Source organism: Plasmodium coatneyi, chromosome 10, assembly GCF_001680005.1.
Source record: "Plasmodium coatneyi strain Hackeri chromosome 10, complete sequence".
Lineage (NCBI taxonomy): Eukaryota > Apicomplexa > Aconoidasida > Haemosporida > Plasmodiidae > Plasmodium > Plasmodium coatneyi.
This window is the reverse complement of record NC_033565.1, coordinates 1,419,812-1,441,310: the sequence shown is the minus strand read 5'-3', so window position 1 is coordinate 1,441,310 and position 21,499 is coordinate 1,419,812. Positions and strand designations below refer to the sequence as shown.

General features: G+C 45.4%; 6 protein-coding genes across 6 annotated transcripts; 3 read left to right on the top strand and 3 right to left on the bottom strand.

Annotated features, from left to right (window-relative positions):
- Positions 1-135: 135 nt before the first annotated feature.
- Positions 136-1,205, top strand: PCOAH_00031150 (Uncharacterized protein; the record flags this gene model as incomplete). The annotated part of the gene is made up of 3 exons (XM_020059915.1): positions 136-624; positions 797-911; positions 1,078-1,205. 3 exons carry the CDS (start codon positions 136-138, stop codon positions 1,203-1,205), a joined length of 732 nt encoding a protein of 243 aa, XP_019915450.1.
- A 380-nt stretch (positions 1,206-1,585) lies between these two features.
- PCOAH_00031140 (60S ribosomal subunit protein L24) lies at positions 1,586-2,523 on the bottom strand (the record flags this gene model as incomplete). The annotated part of the gene is made up of 3 exons (XM_020059914.1): positions 1,586-1,630; positions 1,828-2,357; positions 2,478-2,523. 3 exons carry the CDS (start codon positions 2,521-2,523, stop codon positions 1,586-1,588), a joined length of 621 nt encoding a protein of 206 aa, XP_019915221.1.
- Positions 2,524-3,553: 1,030 nt separating this feature from the next.
- On the top strand, positions 3,554-4,309 carry PCOAH_00031130 (TATA-box-binding protein; the record flags this gene model as incomplete). The annotated part of the gene is made up of 1 exon (XM_020059913.1): positions 3,554-4,309. The coding sequence occupies one exon, from the start codon at positions 3,554-3,556 to the stop codon at positions 4,307-4,309; it is 756 nt and encodes a 251-aa protein (XP_019915319.1).
- Positions 4,310-4,400: 91 nt separating this feature from the next.
- Positions 4,401-7,064, bottom strand: PCOAH_00031120 (Uncharacterized protein; the record flags this gene model as incomplete). Its single annotated transcript, XM_020059912.1, has 6 exons — positions 4,401-5,460; positions 5,681-5,739; positions 5,869-5,901; positions 6,284-6,303; positions 6,626-6,710; positions 6,912-7,064. The coding sequence occupies 6 exons, from the start codon at positions 7,062-7,064 to the stop codon at positions 4,401-4,403; spliced, it is 1,410 nt and encodes a 469-aa protein (XP_019915502.1).
- Positions 7,065-8,970: 1,906 nt separating this feature from the next.
- PCOAH_00031110 (Uncharacterized protein) lies at positions 8,971-19,215 on the top strand (the record flags this gene model as incomplete). The annotated part of the gene is made up of 6 exons (XM_020059911.1): positions 8,971-12,334; positions 12,493-13,668; positions 13,784-14,508; positions 14,606-16,112; positions 16,276-17,365; positions 17,532-19,215. The coding sequence occupies 6 exons, from the start codon at positions 8,971-8,973 to the stop codon at positions 19,213-19,215; spliced, it is 9,546 nt and encodes a 3,181-aa protein (XP_019915506.1).
- A 312-nt stretch (positions 19,216-19,527) lies between these two features.
- PCOAH_00031100 (Histone deacetylase) lies at positions 19,528-21,004 on the bottom strand (the record flags this gene model as incomplete). Its single annotated transcript, XM_020059910.1, has 2 exons — positions 19,528-19,570; positions 19,668-21,004. Coding segments are annotated over 2 exons (1,380 nt in total), but the record flags the coding sequence as incomplete, so codon positions are not given.
- Positions 21,005-21,499: the final 495 nt, after the last annotated feature.

The following is a 21,499-nucleotide window of genomic DNA, read 5'->3' as shown; positions in this document are numbered from 1 at the left end:
TTTTTCCTTGGCCACTTTGTTGGTCGGTCGTTTGCCCTTTGGAAGCTCTAGCGCGGTTCACCCCTTTATACTATCTTCATATTTTGCCCCCTTGGTGACATCCCACTTGTTTGCAACCCCCTCCACAGGGACACCATGGACGACAGTCGCCATCCAAGCGACGTCACGTACGTCCTGCATAACTCCACGCTGTACCTCCTACTCTACGCAGTAGTTCAGCTGGGCCAGTACCTCCTGAAGATCCTGTGGACCAACAAGCTAGTTAAGACTTCCTTCCTAAAGTACCACCGGAAAATTAAAAAGTCCTACTGCCAGTACACCAAGTCACCAGAGTACCAGGACATTACGAACCAGATAGAAAATGTACAAAAAAAAATAAAAAAATACAAAAAACTGATTGAGGCAAATAAAAAATCAAACAAAAATATGAACGAATATGACCTGTTAATATTAAATGGAAAGTATACGAGGAAGATTTTAAAAGAAGAGAAAAATATGAACGACTTGAAAAATTTACTAGAGCAGGAAAACGAAGACGATTATTTGTTCCACACGTGTGATGTTATTTCATCGTTGGTCACCTCCACCAGTGCATTTGTCAATATCGTCCGAACACAGATAACGGTACGTCGGTGGAGTCAGCATGGGGGTGGCAAGACGTGCCTCACACAGGGAGAGTTTTCTCCCCACATGTGCAGCCGTTCAGGGTTCAAGCGCAGTTAAAAAACGACACAGGCACCACTCTTCGCCATTCCACCATTTAACCATTAACCGTTTTGCTTCCCCCCCTTTGCAGGTCGCCCTGCTGTTCCTCTCCCTAAAGTACCTCTCCCGCAAAAACGCGCAGATGCCCTACGTGCCAGCCGAGACCGACCTATGGTTCGGAGAGCACTTCAGGATCGTCTCCACAGGTAGGGTGAACGTCCAAACCGCATTTGTTGTGGCAAGGCGATGTAGGCAGGAAACAAAAAAAACAATTCTACGCCACATGGTGGAGTATTTGCAACTGCTCCGCAATGCAGACTGAACGAAATGATTTAATCCCCCCCCATTTTCCTCTTTTTTTTTTCACCCCAGAACCGTGCGCCCAAAACCTGGTCAATTTGCTCTACGGATACAACACCGCCCACCTGGTGTTCCTCACACTGCGGCAAAACCTCTCCAGTTTGTTCGTCAAATCAGAGGCAAAGTTGAAAACGGCTTAATTATACGAAGAGTTATCCCCGTGGGGAGCAAGTAGGTGTGCAAACATGCACACGGAAGTTATACGATGTGCATTTATGAAAACGCACATGACACGCGTGTGTATCGATAAAAACAAAAAATCGAACACGCACAAATGAGATGAGTGTGTAGCGGGGAAGGGTTCCCTTTAGGGGGATCCCTTCTGCGTCCTTCATTCATCCGCCATTTGATCCTTTTTTTTTTTGGTGAATTTTTTTTTTTTCGTGAAAACTTCTTTCCCCCTTGGAAAAAACAACGGGAAGGTGTACTTATAAATGTACGTGTATAGTATTTGCTGACTTATCCGTAGGGTCACCCGTTGGGGTGGCACAAAAGTTGACCTCCCCAGCAGAGTCGTCTCCTAAGCTAGCTCCAAATTTTGGTTCTCCTTCTGGTGTTGGACTCCCTGCAATTTGGTGAAAAAACGTAGAAAAGATGTGCGTATTACATAGTATATACGAAAGGGGTTGCACTACACGGGGAGATGATCTACTCAGCGGTAGTTACCTCCAGGTGGAGAGCGCACCACTCGGTTTTTGTTATTTTATTTTATTTTATTTTATTTTATTTTTTTATTTTATTTTCCCCCGCATGATGCCTCACCTGTATGTCCCTAATCGAATTAACATCGGCAGAGAACCTCTGACCCATCTCCTCCATGTCCTTCCTAATGAGTTCCTCCTGGTCAAAGGTTCCCTTGACAAGAGTGAAGTCCCCATCCTCATTCTCCTGTTCATTTATCAGTTCGCTAAGCACACCCTCAAATTGGGTGTTCCTTAAAAGAGCTGGATTCTTTTTAATATAATTTAAAGACAAGTTAATTTTCTTCTCCGATATTTCCTTAATCCTGTTTTTGTAAAATCTCATTTTTCTCACCTCCTTTATTTTGTCTATTTGTTTTATAGCGTTGATCGTTTTTATATACAGATCACGATCGTACTTTACTGGTTCACTTCTGATTTTTTCAAACTCAAACGTTTTGTCTGCGCTGAGCTCCTTGTTCCTTTCCTTTCTGTAGACCTTGGTCCATTTGACTTTGCGTGGGTTGTGCTTCGCCTTAAAGTGCTTGTGGCATTTGCTGCGGCAGAAGCGGAATATATTCGCGTCGTTTCGGATGAAAAATATGCCATGGCCTATGGGGGAAAAAGAAAGAAAAGGAAAGGTCAAATAGCAAAATAATCGCCACGGTGGGGATGTTATCTGTGGTCACATCGTTGCGGTGTGGGGAAGTCACTCCGTTCGATTATTATTACCCGGGTAGATATTCCCCGAGCAGTACCAACACTTCTCTATTCGCATGGTTGGGGAGCACGAAATTTGGCAATTAAAAAAGGGGGCTCATCTGCGGGTCAACAATTTTACGCAGTTGTTACTTCGTCCCCGTTCGGCGATGCGCACAGAAAGGGTCTCTTTAAATGGGAAGATCTCTGTATGATTGCTTCCCCTCCGTCTGTCGCTTCTATTATTTTGCTCCAGCGAAAGATATGTTAACCTGTGACATGATTTATTATTTTTTTTTTTTTTTCCGTTTGGGAGTTTTCCCGAAGAAAGCGCTGATCTGGAAGTAATGTCGCTTGGCGCTCAATTCGACCGTTGTTGCTTCAGTTTGGTGATAAACTTTTTTTTTTTTTTTTTTTTTTTTTCCTTTCGGCTGAATAGGCCACTCGGTTGGAAATTCTTCTCTGCTGATGCAACGGTGTGGGTGCCTCACGCGCGTCGTTGCTGATTTGCTTACATCTTTGCCGGTTCACTGGTTGGCTCTGTTCGCATGGGGCGATTAAATGTTGGCACTTTTTCTCCCCACCTGCGAGAAACGCTACCAAAATAAACGGCGCAATATCATCGTGGACACTACAAAAATGCCAGAGCAAGAAATCGAACAGGTTTATGGAAAAAAAAATTTTTTTTTTTTTTTTTTAAATCACATGTAAACCTCTATACCTTTTTTACGTTATTTCCTTACGCCTCATCATTTAGTACGTTCCATCGGATCGTTTGTCGTGATTTGCTTGCCCGCTTGTTATATACCTGCGTTTTTCTTTTTCCCACATTCCGTGTTTGTCACAGCCGATTCGAGTCGAGCAAAGCGGGAACCTCCCTTCCGCGATGGGCCTCCTCATCATTTAGACCACCCCCCACGCAGTGAGCAGGTTGGCCCCCCGCGGGTCGCAAAGCCTGCATGTAAAAAAACAGTTCTCTTTGCTTACTGGTGGGTTAGGCCGCCCGAGCACAACCGGAAGGAGCACGTCTCTCACATGCTCCCTTTTTTTTTCACCCACTGTTTTGTGGTGCCCAGTTTTACTTCTTTACCACCCAACTTGCCCCCCCAATGGACGACTACCTCAGTTGCGACGTCGGAGACGACCCGAGCGCGCTCCTCCGGGATGACGACGCAAGTGAGAAGAGCTTAAAGGAATTCCTCCAACAAAACGATATCCTACAAAAGTACGATAATGAGGGGAATGCAAATGGCGTACCCTCAGACACAGACGACGTGTCATCTGTGAGGCAAGCCAAAAATACACTAGTACGAAAAAATATAGCTCTAAAGATTCACAACATAATAGCTTCTGCCAATCTTTGTGTAGACATTGACTTGCGCCTAGTGGCCATATCCATACGCAATGCAGAATATAACCCAAGCAAGATTAACACCCTAATTGTAAGACTGAACAAACCCAAGTGTACTGTTCTCATTTTTAAAAGTGGGAGACTTATGTTAACTGGCACGAAGACCAAAGCGGATGCTATTTATGGTTGCAAAAAAATTGGAAAAATAATTAAGCTAGTCACAAATGAACCCGTAAAGCTAGACGGGTTTAACATAGAGAATATAATCGCTAGTGCTGACTGTAATATGCCTATACGGTTGGAAATGCTGGCTCATGACCACAAGGACTATTGCAACTACGAGCCGGAGTTGTTTGCTGGGCTTGTGTACCGGTATAAGCCAACGTCCAAGCTGAAGTCAGTCATTTTAATTTTCGTCTCTGGCAAGATTATCATCACGGGGTGCAAGTCCGTCCAGAAACTCTACACAGTGTTCGACGATATTTACAACGTGCTCCTTCAGTACAGGAGTTGACCTGGGGGGGTTATCACAAAATTAGAAAGGGGGCTTCTCTTTCTTTCTTCAGTATGTTTCTTTTTTTTCATTTGTTCATTTGTTCATTTGTTCATTTGTTCATTTTTTTTAGTTTATTCGGGTGTTCCTCCACTGATGGGTTCCCAAACGGGCGTATTTTTTGTATGCACACCCCGCCCGACGAAGGGAGGAGGGGATCCCTGCCCTCCACATACAGCGACTGCAAACTGTGGATATTAAACAGGTTGTTAAAGTTGCTGAGCAAAGCGGAGTTTCCATCCCCTTTCATTTTTTTAATTCGAGTCAAATTTCGTAGTATGAACTTCTGTCTCCTCGCCTTAATCAAAGCGGAGGTGAACCAAACGGTCCTTAATATTTTAACCCACTGTTTCGTTCTTGGTTTCACATTCAACTTTGCCAATTCAAGGTAACTACACAGCAACCTTTCATTTAAACGTACTAACGAGTGGTGCACCTTCTTCTGTTTCATTTCGTCGAGCAATTTAAAGCACTCCTTTATGTCCCCCCCGTTGGATATGATGATCTTTCCATGGAGCAGAATCGTGTAGGACACTTCATCCTTCAAGTGGTACATGCTCAGTTCGTTGTACAATTTTTCAAACTCCTTTTCGTTGTTCCGTTTGAGGCAGATCCATATTTTCTTGTGTAACTTATTTTTGTATTTCTGAATTTCGTGGTCCTCTTTCGATATTTCCATCAGTTCTTCCCGCCCGGAGTTGGTCCCGCGTAGATGTGTGGCGTTGTGAGGTCCGTTTGAACTGGTCATACATTCTGTGCGGCACCTCCCCGGAAGGAAGGCCCCTCCTCCCGCTTCCACTACAGCCAGGTTGACGTCCTTACCAGCGCTTAACTGTTCCGCTTTCCTTTTCATCCTTGCAGACAAGTAGTACTTCTCCCCGGCGGTGTCGTTGCTCGGACCGACGCTACGCCGACTTGCTCCCTTTCGCAGCTTCGCATTTGGGAAGTACTTACTTATTATGTCGTTGAAGTTGGATTTGTCACTTCTTACCCTGAGGGACGACGGCTTCAGCCCCCCTTCCACCTTCCTGGCGAAGTTCCTCCGAGCCTGCATGCAGGCAGCCAGGGTCATCCTACTGTGCATGCTATAGTTGGGATACCCTTTGCACACACTGACGACGCGGAAGGGGCGCTTAAATGTGGAAAAGTGGGTACAAAACTGTTCAAACAGTAGTAATGGTTTTCAGAAAAAAAAAAAAAAAAAAAAAAAAAAAAAAAAGGCTAAATGGAATGACTAAATGGGATGACTACTTGCCAAGCAGCTTATATCTTCTCCCCTGCGGAGGACCCGCTTCTCCGTCTCAGGTACGATCATGATCGGGGTCGAAAAACTGCAGGGAGTTCTTCAAAAGGCTGGTCAAGAAGTTTGAGGCTCGTTCCTTCTTTTCGCTCTGGTAGAGGGGAAAAAGTGTATATCACGCAGCAGGGCAAAAGTGCACACAGCAACGGGGCAACACCACAACACCATGGACCGCCCCGATGCAGCCGAGAACCCTAGTCCTCAACTTTTCTTTCCCTACCAAGTCGTGCCTGAATCGCCTCATGGCTTTGTTCTGCGAAGGACGGGTAGATGAAGCAGCGTTGCGAGGAGAGGAACAGAGGGGAAAAACGTAATTGAAAATTTTGGGCAATCTTTTGGGCCGTCGCATACTGGGTATCGTAGGCGGTTCACATGTGTGCCCGTTCATTCGACCTTTCGGCTTTTTTTCCCCCCCATTTGGGCCATTCACATGTTTGTAGGCGAGCTTTGTTGCCACGTGTTGCGGTTATTTCCCTTCTTCCCCTTTCGTTAACACACCGGGGAGGAACATGCACACATCCGTTGCGTCACCCGCACGCGACCGTGATGGGTGATCTGCTTGCCCATCCTTCCCAACGGTTGGATATCCTAAATGGAAGAACAAAGTGACCCTCCTTTTCTTTCGAGGCGCTTACCTCCTTTCTCCTGAGTTCATCTATCAGGGGGAAAAACCACAAAAGGTGGAATCTTAGGCACGGGGTACAAACGGAGGTGATGAAGCATTGTGTTCCCCATTCGGAGGGAAATATCTTTAAACGGGTTTGCGCAAAATGGGGGAGCACATCCAGTAGGAGACGAAAGGAACATGCTGATGGGACCACAACCTAAGCATACACATCCGATCACACTCAGTTTGCACCACCTAGTGGTACACACCCTGTAGAGCGCACTTTGGCCTCTTCATCTCTTTAAGGAACATTTTTTTTTTTTTTTTTTTTTTTTCGCATTCACTTTGCGATTGGTCTTTTGAACTTAACCCTCTAAGACGTCAGTGGTGTTGGCAGCTTCCGTTGCGAAGTTGAAAACGGTGTAGGGGGGGTCGGCTATTCCCAAGTCGGCCAGCTGAAGGGAATGGCAGTAGAAAAAGAGAGGGGGAGAAGCATATAGGTGAGGAAACATGTCCTGGGAGGAGGATAACTCTGTGGAGTTACTTCTAGCAAATAAAGCACAACTGCGAGGCAAAGGGGGAGGATGTTCCATTCTGAGTTGGCTACTTTTCATATCGCTTTCCCCCCTTTATGATGACTTTTTTCTCCTTTTCACCTTTGTCTCGAGAAAAAGAGAGAGCTTTCCCTGGGGAACCTCCCTGCGGATGCACTTGCTGGAGGAGTGCCCCCTCATCAGCAGGGCAATCACACATACGGTGAGGGCGAACAAATACTTAGCCCTGCACATTTTGGCAAGTAGATTTTCCATCGCAAAGTGCAAGGGTGTTATGGTGGAAAACGAGGAAAGGAAACAAAAGGGGAAAAGAGGTAAAAAGCAAGCAAACAAACAACACAGGGGTGAACAAACGAAACGACGAAACGACGAAACGGCGAAACAACGAAACGACAGAACGGAAAGGCAACACAATGGAGTGTGCACGCGAAGCGGGTCGAATTCTCACGCGGAACCACGGACTGCCATGCAGTGATACATGTGTGCATGCATTCGAAGTGGAACGAACAAAAAATACACCACATGCATGTGAAGAGTTACGCGTGAGTTACGTGGCACGAGAGGATTAAATATACGAGAGGGGCAGGATGAGGTGAAACGCCATTGCAGCTACTGTTGATGCAACTGTTGGTACTGTAGGGGGTGTAAAATGCGAAAAAGTATTCACAAAGAAGGGGAAATATATACCCCCTGGTTGCGTTACACGGGAACATACCTTCACATGATCGCCTGATTGCAACTGTTGAGCTGTCGTCACATGTAGTTACACTCCAAGGTGGGGAAACTCATCCAAGCAGAGTTGCTATTTTTTTTTTTTTTTTTTTTTCTGCGCCGAGGTAATGAGACCACATAGGCAGGTGTTCCGCATGCGCGAGGGATTTATTCTGGAAAGAACGAACCTGTTTACTTTCGTGACGTCTGCATTTTCATTCTTCATCTGGTTGGGCGGCCCTCGGAAGATGTGTCTCCCTCACGTAGTGGCGCGTTCCGCAGGGCAATTCGCGTAGCACGTCGTGGAGTGCTACTGTTCCTTCACGCTACTCAGTTGCTTCATTCCTTCAATTTAGGGCTTCACTCTATGCGCTCACTTGTGCTCCGCGTGGCCAAATGTTGTTCCGTTTTTTGTTCCCCGCTTTGTGGTCTCCCCCGCTCGCAACCAATTTGAAGCTCCACTTGGTGTCACCTCCTTCTCCTCGGCAATGCTCTGTCCATATTCGCAGTTCCCATCTGGTGGCCACACTCTAACGCTTAAAAAAAAAAAAAAAAAAATTCCAAAGTTGGTGCAACGAAACAACACTATGTTGGCACTTCTATAAAGTGAGAAGAAGAAAAAAAAAAAAAAAAAAGTTATCGCAAAGTTGGAACAACACAGTCACAAAATTTGGCACACTTCTTCCCTCCCGGGATCTACCGACAAAAGAACCATGTGCACACATCCCCCAGGGAAAGGAAATAAAAAAAAAAATATAAAAAACATCAAACAATTTTCCACTGTGACACAAAACACACTGTACATTTTTTCCGTTAACCTTATCACATATGTGTAGATAATCGCGTGAGTGTATTCTCTCCTCAAAAGTTAAAACTTTTTTTTTTTTTTTTTTTTTTTCTCTTTTTGCGCCAGTGCATGCGAATTGCGTGATGAATAGAGGGGAAAAAAAAATATATAAAAAAAGGCCGGAAAAGGGGGAGAATTTCTCATAACACGTCGTACTCTCATTTTCGTTAAATTGAAGGGTACCTTTGTGTAGAGTCTTTGCGTTATCATGTGGTACCTTTTATTACTACATAAGTTTAGGATGAAAATATTTTTAAAAAGCATCTCATGTTGGAATGCTTTTTTTTTTCCACCCATCTTCGTACATCCCCATTCTGTCAAAAGGAACTCGCTTAATCGGATGAACGTTTGTGTCTACCTACCTTTATATCGTTTCATTTTGGAAAAAAAAAATATATAAATTGGCCAAAGTATGCCTTCGGTCCCCTTTTACGACAATTTCCAATGACATATGGAAACACACCAAAGAGTCGTCAGCATCAACAGTGTGTGTAGGAAGACAGGTGTGTAGATGGGGGCAACTCTCTTTTCTTAGCGTAAAATTGGACTCCTATTGTGTTCCTCACGTTTTTTTCTTACGTCTTACATTTTTAAATGGAAAGAATGAACAGGCGAATTGACAAGTCTAGCCACGTGAAGAGGGAAGGGGGATACAAAAACCAAGTGGGAGAACCCAAGGGAAGCAAAAGCGATCTTCGAAATAAATCAGCAGAAAGGTCGATCCATTCGAAGGGCCACAATAATGAGAGAAGCCAAAGCAGAGAACCCTTCCCTCATAAGTGGAATCCCGCAACCCACTCGAAAAAGGAGTTGAAAAATCGCCATAGCAACAGAGGGGGGAGTCAAGAAATGTTTGGCGGTTCTGGCAGAAGACCAAATGAGGGTGGTGACGTCAGGAATGCAGACGCTCGAACTGGAATCGGGCGAAGTGCCCACATGCGAACCGCTAAACCTCCAACTATCACACACGGCGTAAGACAGATGGCACACCCACTTCCCAACCAGAGAGAAGTAAACATGGTGGTGCATCACAAAAAGGGGAACATTGACAAAAGTGCGTACTCGAAAAAACACCACGAAAATATTCACAGAGGGAAACCACTAATGAACTTGTTGAAGAAGCCCGAGGGGACCCTTCCCAATCCATCTCATAATAACTCGAAACACAGGGACGTCTCCCAGGAGAGTTTCCACAGGGGCTTACCAAACAGTCGACTCATCAGGAAGGAAAATAGCACTCATTCGAACCCTATGCTGACTCTCGACACGAAGGGTAACAAACCAACTCAAAATCGGAGTGACCTGATCAACGCCCGAATGGAAGAAGAACATTTTTTGAAGAAAAATAAAACGACACAAAACTTCCTCGACAGGGAGACAACAAGACAGAGGGAAAATATGGGAATCCCTCAGGAGGAACCATGCAACAAAAAAATAATGGCAGAGCATCCATCCCACTGTGTCCACTTGAATGATCGACGCAGCAGGGAAGGAAACACCGATCAGTCCCACTTCACATACATGAGAAACAACGCCACGTCAAAACGTTCGGAAATTCCAATGCAGGGAAAAAAGCACGAACAAAGAAGACACGAACACATGAACCATGGTAAGAACATCCTACAAGGAGATCACCTTCATCACGTCAAAGAGCAGCAACAGAGAGACAGGGTGATGCCCCCCCACAAGGAAGATGCAACTGCAAAATGTACCCATGGAACGTACTATAAAAATAGTGCAGGAAGAAATGAAAATAGCCATTCAGAAAAGATAACCAAGGGGACGATCATCCAGAAGAACTGCATTCGATCTGTTCACGGTAGGTCCAGGAACCTTGAACAACCGATGAACAGAACGCACCCCCAGTTTGGCAGAAGCAGAGTTAGCCAGATGGGGAACCTGGTGAGGAAGTCAAATGGGGAGAGATACAGAAGAAGGGGAATACCTTCCAATGGAACTACAAACACTTGGAGTGAGTCCAGCGTTCCTGTCGATTCAAGCGAGTCGGGCAGCTCAGGGCCAGGTAATACCAGTGGCAATCCCCTCCGTAAGGTCAACTCGGGAAGGCGCCCTTTCTTCCCAAAGGCAAACTCATTTCTAATGACACAGCTATCTATTCTCTCATTGAAAGATCCACAGAAAACTACACAGACAAAAAGCTACATATCGATAAAAAACGTGCATCATCAGAAGGCCATTTGGAACGGTTCATATCCTTCTAGTGGTCCCAAAAGTAGTAACCCAACGCAGGCGCCTTTCACGACAAGCGCTCCATACACATCTGCTACACGGGAAAATACTTTTAACAAAAATAGAGATCGGTTGAACACACGGGGAGGAAGCAACAGTCTTCTTTTCAACTTGCCAAACAAAAGTGACCACTCACATAAGGGCGCCAGAGAGAATTACTCTTACCATCCACATGAACATGCTCAACCGAACAGACACATTAGATGTGACAAAAACGACCCCTCTTATGGACTGAGTTCAGAGGAGTTCCACCTCACCACTGAAAAATTCAAACGAGAGGTGAAAGCATCCATGGGAAAGAAGAACCAGGAAGGTCCACCCAGTAGGAACAACCAATTTGATACTTATGGAAAACACAACGGAGAAATGTGTGTTAAGATTGACACGTCTTGTGTTGGGGGAAATATTGATGATTCAATCGAAGCGATCACAGCGAACGCAGCACATGGGATAGTCGCTGCAGAGGTGGCCAGCGTGGTGAAGACTGCCAACCGGAATGAGTTGCACCCCACGGGAAGCCTATATAAGAAAAATTTGCTGCACCTCACACACGAAAAGGTGAAAAAGGGCCTCACGTTTGACGAAATGAGGAGAAAGAGCTTCGAAGCCCTGCACATTAGTGAGTCCGCAAAACCTCACGTGAAGTATAAACACCACGAAATGCGCGACATGCGTAACAAGCGTGAAGTGCACGATTTATCCAACCATTCCATGCACGAACGGGAAGAGAGAAACAAAAAGAACGCGCGGAGAAGCGTAACCCCGTCGAGTGAATCAGTAGAAAGGAATTTTTTGCCAAAGAAGAGAAAGCTAAATGGAACCGAGGCGAAGGACAGACAAAGCCAAAAGATCATCCCTCCAAGTGAACCTCTTGAAAAAAATAAAATGAATCTTCCAAGTAGAGACGCAAACATGAGTTACAACAAAACGGCGCCCAACTCTGACCACGGCAGAAGCGACAAATCAATGTTGAAGACCAACTTTAAGACAGAAAAAACAACCAACCCCTTGCAAAACAGAATCTACGATGCGACAAAACGAGGACAGGACAATCCTTCCACTCGTGAAGAAAATAAAAAAGAAAATTGCATTAACATATTTTCCCAAAAAAAAAACAATTTCCATGAGAAAAATGTTACGAACACTTGTTCGGGTAGCTATAAAAAGGATCCCTTGCCGACTGGACGAAAAAACTTTGCAGTACCTTCAGAACTCATTAAAAACTTTAACAAACAGTTTAACATTACTGTGGGTAGTAGCTATGATGACAAGATGGGGAAGACAACCTCAGCACCCCTTTACCACAGAGCAGCAGTATCTGAGGTTTCTACGCTTGCTGCAGTTGGGAGAAACAAGGGGGCCTCTCGAGAGAGGAGCCTAAGTGGAAATGATGAGGAAAAATTAAACAAAGAGAAATCGACAATGAGAGTAAATAACGTTCCCACAGGGGGTAGCGGCGCCATCCTAAGTAAAAACCTCATCACAACCTTGAAGGAACCACAAGTGAGTAGCCAAATTGGTGCCCCTTTTGGCATAGCAAGCAAATCACAACAGGAGAAGCAGAGTAACGACGCGAAGGAGGACGCATATTTTGGGGCGGAAAATGGACCATTTTGCGAAGAAATAGACGAAGCGTTTTACGACATCTTCGGTTTGGATGCCTTGTCAAAGGAGAAGGAAACGCAGAAGGAAACATCGCGAGATGGCGCAGACGGGGGTAATTGTTGCACGCAGTTTGCTATAGCCACGAGAGTTGCCTTTTCGCCATTTTTTTGCTTCATTTTGTATTTTTTTTTTTTTTTTTTTTTTGTGCCTTTTTTACCTGACCTAGCTAGCTATTATATTATTATTATTATTTTTTTTTTTCCCGTGCAGCCACCGTTGCACACACGCCCAACCCCTGCAATGGCGCTTCCCTGGTGAAGAAGACGAACTGGACTAAGGTGACCAATAACGGAGATGAGAAACCCCGGGGAAAAACATGTAAGGAAGAGGAGCTCGGAACAAAAACGGAGGGCGAGTCGGCAAGTGGGCTTATAGGCAACCAGGACGTTACACTCGCTGGCGCGGCCGAAAAGGTTGACGCGACCAAAGAGAGTGACGAGACTAGTGCGGCTAGCGAGGCCGAAGAGATCAACATAACTGACACGGACCACTCCACCGACAATGCAAATGCAGTGCCCATGCGGGGGAAAGCACACAGGGAGAAGAGACTGCCAGGCAGCTCCTCGGCACATGGATTATCGAACAAAGACGCCCCCGCAGGGAAAGGCAAAGAGAAGGACGAAAGAAGCCACACATCAAAGGGGGCATCAAATAAAGAGGAAGGTACCACCTGCTTACATGAACGTCACTACGGAAAGAATGTAGAGGACGGGGTGGATAAAATTACTGACAAAAATAACCAGCCCGATTTTGCGAAAGAGAAAAATGAGTGCCTCCCCTTCCTTGGTGATGCCGACGTGATAGGTAGATTTCTCCAAATGGATTGGAAAAAGGGTGTTAGTAGCGCGCACGATAGGAAGAAGGAAGAGCATAGCGAAGTGTGTAGCGAAGTGCATGTCGATGAGGTGAGGACAGACCACACAGTCACAGTTGCACACGTGCAGGGGCACTTAGGGGCAACCGCCCAAAGGAACCACGCGACAACACATAATGAGAAGGGAAAAGGAGGGGACCTACATCAGGACAAGGTACAGACGAAGCCCCTCACAGGGATGAAGGATCGGCCACAAGAGGGCACCGCGGCTGTTTCCTTAAATGAGGAAAATAAGTTAAGTATGGAAAAAAAAAAAAAAGAGGAGGTGCACGAGGATAAACGGGATAAAGCGAAAGAACGGGATATTAAAAAAAAAGCCAATCAGAGGAGTGATGCCGACGCATTGGGGACAACGCAATTTGACTTGTTTGAGGAACGACCTAAAGCACACCACAAGGAAGGTTACACGGGGGAATATTCCTTGTATGTATTTCCCGGCGAAAAGGAAAAGCTTAAACGCGACGTGGAGGAAATGCACGAAACGCGTGGAAATAGTGAACAGCGCGGAAAAGGTGAACCGCGCGAAAAATTGTGCGAATTCCCCAACAGCAACTCGTCTGCATGCACGTATAGCAGTGTGGAAAAAAAAAAAAAAAAATAATATCCCAACCTCGCGCTCGAATAAAGCAAACACTGATAAGGGAGAACTAAGAATGTGTCTTCCCACAAACGCGAAGCAACGTTCTGTCGATATAGAGGAAAAAATTCCACGTGCAAAACCAGCACTGTACTTGCCTGTCGGTGTTACTTGTGCCCACCAAGCGAAGACTTTTCCGAGGCAGAAAAAAAAGGACTACAAAGAGGAGGACGAACGGACGGATAAGAAGAAAAGGGAAAAACATTCCATGAATGACGATAAGCAGGATGGGGGTGGAGATGGAGGTGCCAATATCAGCGGTGGTGTCAATGAAAGTCGTGATTGCCTGGACGATGGGGAGAAGAGTCCAAGCAAGAAAACTCAGAACAACCAATTCGGCCGGGAGGACAACCCCACTATGATTCCCCCGAAATGTGCAGACATGGAAGAAAGTGCACAAAGACCGACAACCAAAGTAACGGCAGAACCGTCGTATCACAAAAAGAGGAAAATTATCAGTTCGATTCCCCTCCGTCAGGATGGAACTGCTCATAGGAGGGATTTACGAAGTGGCGAGATGCACGAAGGGAAGAGTTTTTTTTCCACAGAGGATGAGTCCCCATTTTGCCATATGTATTCGCCAAGGAATGTTGCTGCCCAGATTGGAACCGTCCAAAAGGATGGCACCCCCGTTGGTAGCAGCAGCAGTAGTAGTGGGAGCGAAGTGGCAGAAGACATGATGAACGATCCATTAGTCAGTAACACACATGGAAAAGTACTTCCAAACAAAGAGGAAGTAAAAAACTTCATCTTGTCAGTTGAAAAAACCTGCAATGGAGAAAAAAAAAAAAAAAAAAAAAAAATCACAAAAGAGGAGGACATCCTTGGCAAGTACAAAGAGGATAGAAGTGAACAAAAGAAATTCCTTCCTGGATGGACTTTCCCCAGATGAAAGTCTGATGGAAGATAATAACGAGGATTGTAATGCAGACCCATTTTGTGACCTTCCTTTTTGCCACGACTCTAACATAATTTACCAGTCGGACGAGAGGACCTACGAGGATAATGGCAGCTACAGACAGACTCTAAACCCAAATGGAGAAATTTCCTTTTCGCTAAATAACGATGACTTGTTTGATGAGGCAGAGCAGGACACAGAAAGCAGATACAATGAATGTGCTCGTGGAAAAAATGGGAAGAACTTTTTTGACGAGGTGGAGAAGGAACAGCGGGATGACAACAAGCCGTGCCAGTCGAATGCAACAAATCAAAGTAAACACAGAAAATGTAAACAGGACCTTTTTGTCAACTTTGCGCAGAAACAAATGAACGGAGAAATTGTAGACTATACGAATGGGTGCCCCATCCTGGGGTGCATCCCCGATGGTTACACCAATGTTTCCACGGAAGGTAACCACCTGGTGGAGCGTTCCGACCAGAACCCATTTTGCACTGGAGAAAAGGTGAAAAGCACATTTATGGAATATGTCGTAAGAAACAGCCTAAACGTCACCATAGACTCTCGCCTGATTAATGACAACGAATCTGTGAAGAAAAAATATGACCTCCAAATTAATGGGTTCAAAATTGTGCAGCAGATAGATGCACTCTACCAGAGGAAGGAAACGAATCAGAATCGAACTGACAGTAGCGACTCCTCCCTTGTTGAAATATGTGATTGTAACGCGTCGTTCGGAGGAAGCAATGGTGAAGTGAACGGACTGCCACTCTATGAAGGCAACTTAATTGAGGTGGGCCACCTACACAAGGGAGTGCACCCCTCTCCAGGGGAAAACTATCAGGATGTTGCAAAGAAGGAAGATACCCTTTTCCAGAACGACCTCATGGAAGACATTGCTCATATTAAGGCGTGCACTATGAATGTATGCCAACTGGATGATGAGGAGGATAATAGCAACTGTGGTGATAGATCTGCTAATCATGTGAAGGATGGACAGCCCCCTGCGGATCTACCTAGCAGGAGTGAACCGTGCCTTGGTGTGATTAACGAGGTTTGCTCACCGGGGGATGAACCCCACTCTGCTACTACAGGAGACCTTACCCAAAGAGGAGGCGTTACTATAGGTAACTATGGCGTATGCTTGGAGATGGAAAAACAGATTGATGATGCAGCTATGAGCAGTGTAACATTACCGGCTGGGAAGGACCTCGACGCGTCGGGAAGGTACACTCTGGGGATCCATCCAGGGGAAGAAATCAGCGCATTTTCTATGCCCTACTCGAAGGGGAAGAAAATCACTATGCGTCAAGATGAAGGCTGTGCCATGCTTGACTTCGAAGAAATATACCACGTGGACGATCTTACCATGTGTCCGGAGAGCGGACTCACTGTTTGTGCGTCTTTTGAGCAGCCGGAAGGTAATACACAAAAAAGAAAAAAAAAAAAAAAAAAAAAAGGGATGGATTGGTGGTTGCACGTTGAGCAACTAAGTAGGTTTTCCTGACGCGGTTAAAAGTTCGCACGATGATTTCGCCGTCACCTTCACGTTGTCACTTTTTCACTTTTTCTCCCCATTGGCAGGCCCCGAGAAGTGGAAAACGGAAAAGAACAGCAGGAGCCGCAGCAGCAGTAGGAGCAGCGTGATCACCACGGATGGAAGAATCGAAGGGGAAAACCTCCCCCCGCAAAAGTGCACCGAAGAAGACGAATTGGGCATAGTCAGCTTGGACGTCCCGTCGGGCGAGCTCCACAGTGGAAGTTTGTTTCAGTTTTTTACCCGGGGTTCCTCTGATGGAGGTCTCTCGGAGGAGCAGGAAGAAGAGGGAATAGACCAGCTGGAAGACCCTGTAGAGGAGGTCGATCAAAGGAAGGTCGATCAAATGAAGGACGACCTAGCTGCGGTGCATCCACCCGAAGGGAAAGAAGGAACAACCCTCGATAATGCGAAAAAGGGTGACGAGGGGGAAGGCGCAAACCGTATCGAAGAATCCACAGCGCACAGCCAACAGGTTCACGAAGGAGGCCGCTCGAAGGGACAGGCAAATAAGCCAGCCAGAAGGGGTGCACGTAGTGGGCCTCACCCGCTTAACCAGTTAGATGAAGAATCATCTCTGGGGTCTAACAAGTGGGGTGACGTGGATGGAGCTCCCCCTTTGGATGTCACAAAGGTGGATGTCTCCACAGACGACAAACTGGACGACGCGGAGTTAACTTGCAACGGGACATCGGGCCAGTCAGCGCCAGAGAAGGAGGTCCCTATTAATGGGAAGGCCACCCCAGCAGATGACCTACCACTTGGAGGGAAGGACGAAGAAGGAAGGGTCTCCCTTCATGCAAACCACCGTGTGGAGGCGGAAAAACTAAATCAGGACATTCCATACATAACGAACATTCATAAGGAAATGCACAGGTCGCCAGTGATGCCTCTCCGAATAGAAGCCTTTCACTCTTTGGAGGATCAGAGGTTAATCTATGGAAGGCCCGAATGGCAAAAGTATCTGTGCCCCTTGTGCGATAAGGCTTATTACACCCCAAATAGCTACATGAAGAATTATACCCACTACCTGAACGAGCATTGGAAGAAGAGAAAAATCCTTGGGGGCTACATTATATTCCCATGCAAGTTAATTCATAACGGGATGGAAGAGCAACAGGAGGAGAAAGACAAGTCGTACCTACGGATTAGCAAAAAAATGAAAAAAAAAAAAAAAAAAAAAACTTTTTACAGATCCGCATTACCACTGTCCTATATGCTTAAATGTGCACTTTACAGAATACGTTTTGCTAACGGAGCATTGTGTGAAAATGCACAAGTCTTCCGGTGCAGACCCCTCCAGAACACTCCCCTCAGATGTGGTACACACGCCTTTTATCAACAGTAATGACTACTACTGTGCGTTGAAGAAATTCGAATCGGAGAAAAATATCACCATTGAAGGAGTGAATAATAAATGTGCCAGCAGCAAGGGTTCAACTAGCGATTCTACGTCTGCGCAGTTTCTAGTGAGCACCACCAGAGCTGCCTCGCTGGAGAAACGCCCCAATCAGAGTGAACAGAAAAACAAGGGGAAACACAGAAGAAGCAGCAGAGTTATTTTTTGCGACGAGATTCAAGTCAGGGAATACGACATTGAGTTGTCACGCATTGAAAAATTCGGCGCGAGCATCGGCCCCGTTTTTACGGAGGACAAGGAGGAGGGAACCACGCCAAGCACGGAGAGCAAAGAAGGAAGAGTCCCCGAATTAGCGAACAAACCAGCGGAGGGAGACAAAAATGGAATGCTTAGCAGAGAGGTGGAGGCGAAAGATGGGGCGTCCCCAGAGGAAGACACACCCCCGGAGCAAACCACCAAGTGGGCGATGAAAAAATGCAACAAGGATATCTCTTCCAACGTTGAAGACGTTCATTTGGAAGCAAACCCCCCCCAAAGTGGTAGTGTCAATTTGAAGGACTCAGTATACATTCCAGGGGGAAAAGCCAAAAAGGACCAGGAGGCCAACACGCCAGTGATGAGCAACACAGAAAGGAAAATAATCGATAGGAGAAAAAAGAAAAAGCAGGATGAAGATCCAAAGGGAAGTCATGCACCAAATCGAAAGAATCCCAATGGTGGTCACAGAAAAGGCGTGTCCAACAACTTAGACGAGACCCCTCTTCTAAATGGTAAAAGAACTGAGAGAAGTGGTGACCACATGGATATATACAAAGAGGAAGGCATAGGAAAGAGCAAGTCTGGGGGGGAAGAACAGCCAAACGAAGAGGAGAACATCACATCGTCGTTTAGGAATTATCCAAGCGAACTGATCAACGGAGAAAAGAAGGGAGAACAAAAGGTTAATCGAACGGAGGACGACCCTTCCCTGAACCATGCCAATATGGAAAAAAACCAAACAAAGGATGAATCGGGAAAAAAAAACATCGATGAGGAACATTCCCCAGGTGCCCCCACCAACGAATGCACCGACCCAAGCGGAAGTGTAAAGGTGGAAGGTGACCCCCCTCGAAGTGACAGCCTAAATGAACTCATCTCATCCCTCTTCAGCATTGATAATAATAGCCCCTCTTCAAACAGCGAAAATAAATCAGTCCCATTTTCCTGTCTGCTGTACGAAGAAAGTCTACAAATAAAGGAACAGCCACTTAACGAAATATTACTCGAAAACAGAATTGAAAATAGCAAAGAAAATATATTCATTCCTGTGAAAAAAAAAATGGGTAAGCGCATGCGGAACGGAACTGAAAACATGCACAAACGGATCATTTCAAAATATAAAAGGAAGATTAAAATATGTACCTTAAATGAAAAGAAAAAGGAAAGCACGTCTTTCTTCGATTTTAAGAATTACGAAAATGTGTATATGCCCCCCAAGAACGTCAGCCTGAATTTACCACCCCCCGAAAAGGAGACCCACATTTTGAAGAAGGTGATCCGGCCAAAGAAGAAGGAGAAAATCCCCTCCCTCCACCTCAACTGCAGGCAGAGTGCCCGGATAAAGAACCGGAACAAACTGACGCAGTAGGGTGTGTGTGTGTGGACGTCGTTGTGAACCTCCAGTGGTAAAAGCGCGTCATTCGTTCTGTCGTGCGTTCCGTCCTTTTTATGCATATGGAGGTAGCTTTCTTCCCCTTTTTTATTTATGTTAGTTTAGCTAGCCATTTTGATTTTTTTTTTTTTTTTTTTTTTTTTTTATCATACATTTTGTTTAGCTATTTTTTTTTTTACCTGAACGGTTCATGTGAAACATTCCACGCGATGTGCGCCAAAGAGAGTTAACATTTAAAAAAAAAAAAAATAGGTTACTCTGAAGGGTGAATGTAGCAGCGGGGTTTTCTCAGATCTGCTTGTTACGACAATTCCAGGATTGTTTTGAGGCTCTGTGGGGAGGAAAGGAGGCAAGTTGTGCACGAATTTGTGTGTCTACTTCTTTTCCACGCTGGATATGTGTGCGTCGTATTGAGGCGCAGCCCTCACCGAAAGGTTAGGAGGTGCTTCTCCGCGAGGATACCATCGCACTCATTGTACCCCCCAGACAGCACGGTGACGATGGGGATGCCCCTCTGATGGGCCATCTGGTAAGTCATTAAGTCCCGTTGATAAATGCCCGCGTCGGACACAGACAGAAAGCCAAGGTCATCGTCCGCACTGATGTCTACCCCGGATAGGTAAAAAATGATACAATTTTGCTCTGCTGCTATATCATCCAAAACCTTTTTATATTCATCCAGATAATCATTATCCGTTACGAACGAATCAAACTCAACGTCTATTGTCGAGTTTGCCTTCACCGGAGGGAAATTGTCCTTGCAGTGCAAACTGATCGTTTTTACGTTCGCGCAATTTCGAAATATTTCAGCTGTCCCATCCCCTTGGTGGACATCCACATCGAGAATGATGGCCTTATCAATCAATCCATGGGACAATAAAAAATGAACTGCTATGGCAACATCGTTAAAAATGCAAAACCCGTCTCCCCGATTTTTTTTCGAGTGATGATTTCCCCCCCCTATGTGCATGCACATGAAGTATTTCATGGCTAACAGGGAACTTAAAATGGTGCCATTAATTTCAATTAAATATCTGCACACAAAAGAAGGGTGTAAAGTCAATTCGTACTTTTCCACTTGTTTGTTATGTGTCACTATGGAAAATATTTCTTCAACAAATTCTTGATCATGAATGCTGAACAAAGGGACTATCATCTCACTGATGTTGCAGGAGGGGATGGAATAATCCGAGTTGTATATCCCTCCTTCAATCAGACGGGAAAATATTTTTCCATATTTTTTTATTTTAAATCGATGATATTTTTCCTTCATTGGTACGGTTGAATAAATAGGGTGAAACACATATGGAGGGTTTCTCGACAGGGAGGAATACCTCTTCTGGTTTGTTGTAAATTTACAGTGTCCTTCCTCTCCAAAAATGGCTAACCGGGAAGCTTTGTTCAGTTCATTCTGCAATTGTGCAAATTTTGCACACACGTGGAGGTCCTCCTCCGATTGTGAATGGCTTTTATCAAACTTGAGTAAGAATTTGTCAATGAGTAAATCGATGCTGCTTTGAGATAACTTCGTTTTGTGCATCCTCTTTCGTGTTATTCTATTTGCGAGACGTCTGTTTCCTTCCAGGTAGGACACCCCCCTGATGGGGGATCCCCTTTTGGGCCAACACACTGGAAGGAGTGGACGCCGTGCTACAGTGCAGTTGGGGATACGCGGGGAATTATCGGGGGGGAACACACATAAGGGGAAAAGCACACCTAGGAGGAGAATCATGCTGAGGGGGACAGCCACACACAGTAACGCATCCTACGGGGGACAACCCGGACAAAAGAAGAGCTCCCTTTTTTTAGCGGCATCGATATAGAACCCCCCTGCACCTGCACAAAATAACACCAGCTGGGTGTACCAAACATGAAGGGGGATATAAAACCATGTGGAGGGAGGAAAATTTCATTTCGAGCATTTTTTACACGTAAGAAGAAGCTTTCACGAAGAGGGTGTTCCGAATTGAGGGGGTGGTGGTGGTACATATATGCATTGAGCCCCTCGCCTGTCCCACGTTACAAAAAAAATGATATACTTTACGCATGCATTATGAGAAGACGAACCGGGGGAATAAAACAATCCCACTGAACATTCCGAAGAAGCGTTTTTCCTGATGGTGGCTACTTCTCTTCACCTTTTTGCTGTTTTTTTTTTTTTTTTTTTTTTTTTTGACCATCCTGTGGACACGCTTCCGCCCCAGGTTGGGAGACTCCCCATTCTGTCCCTCCACTTGTACGTTGCAGAAAATCGGACGAG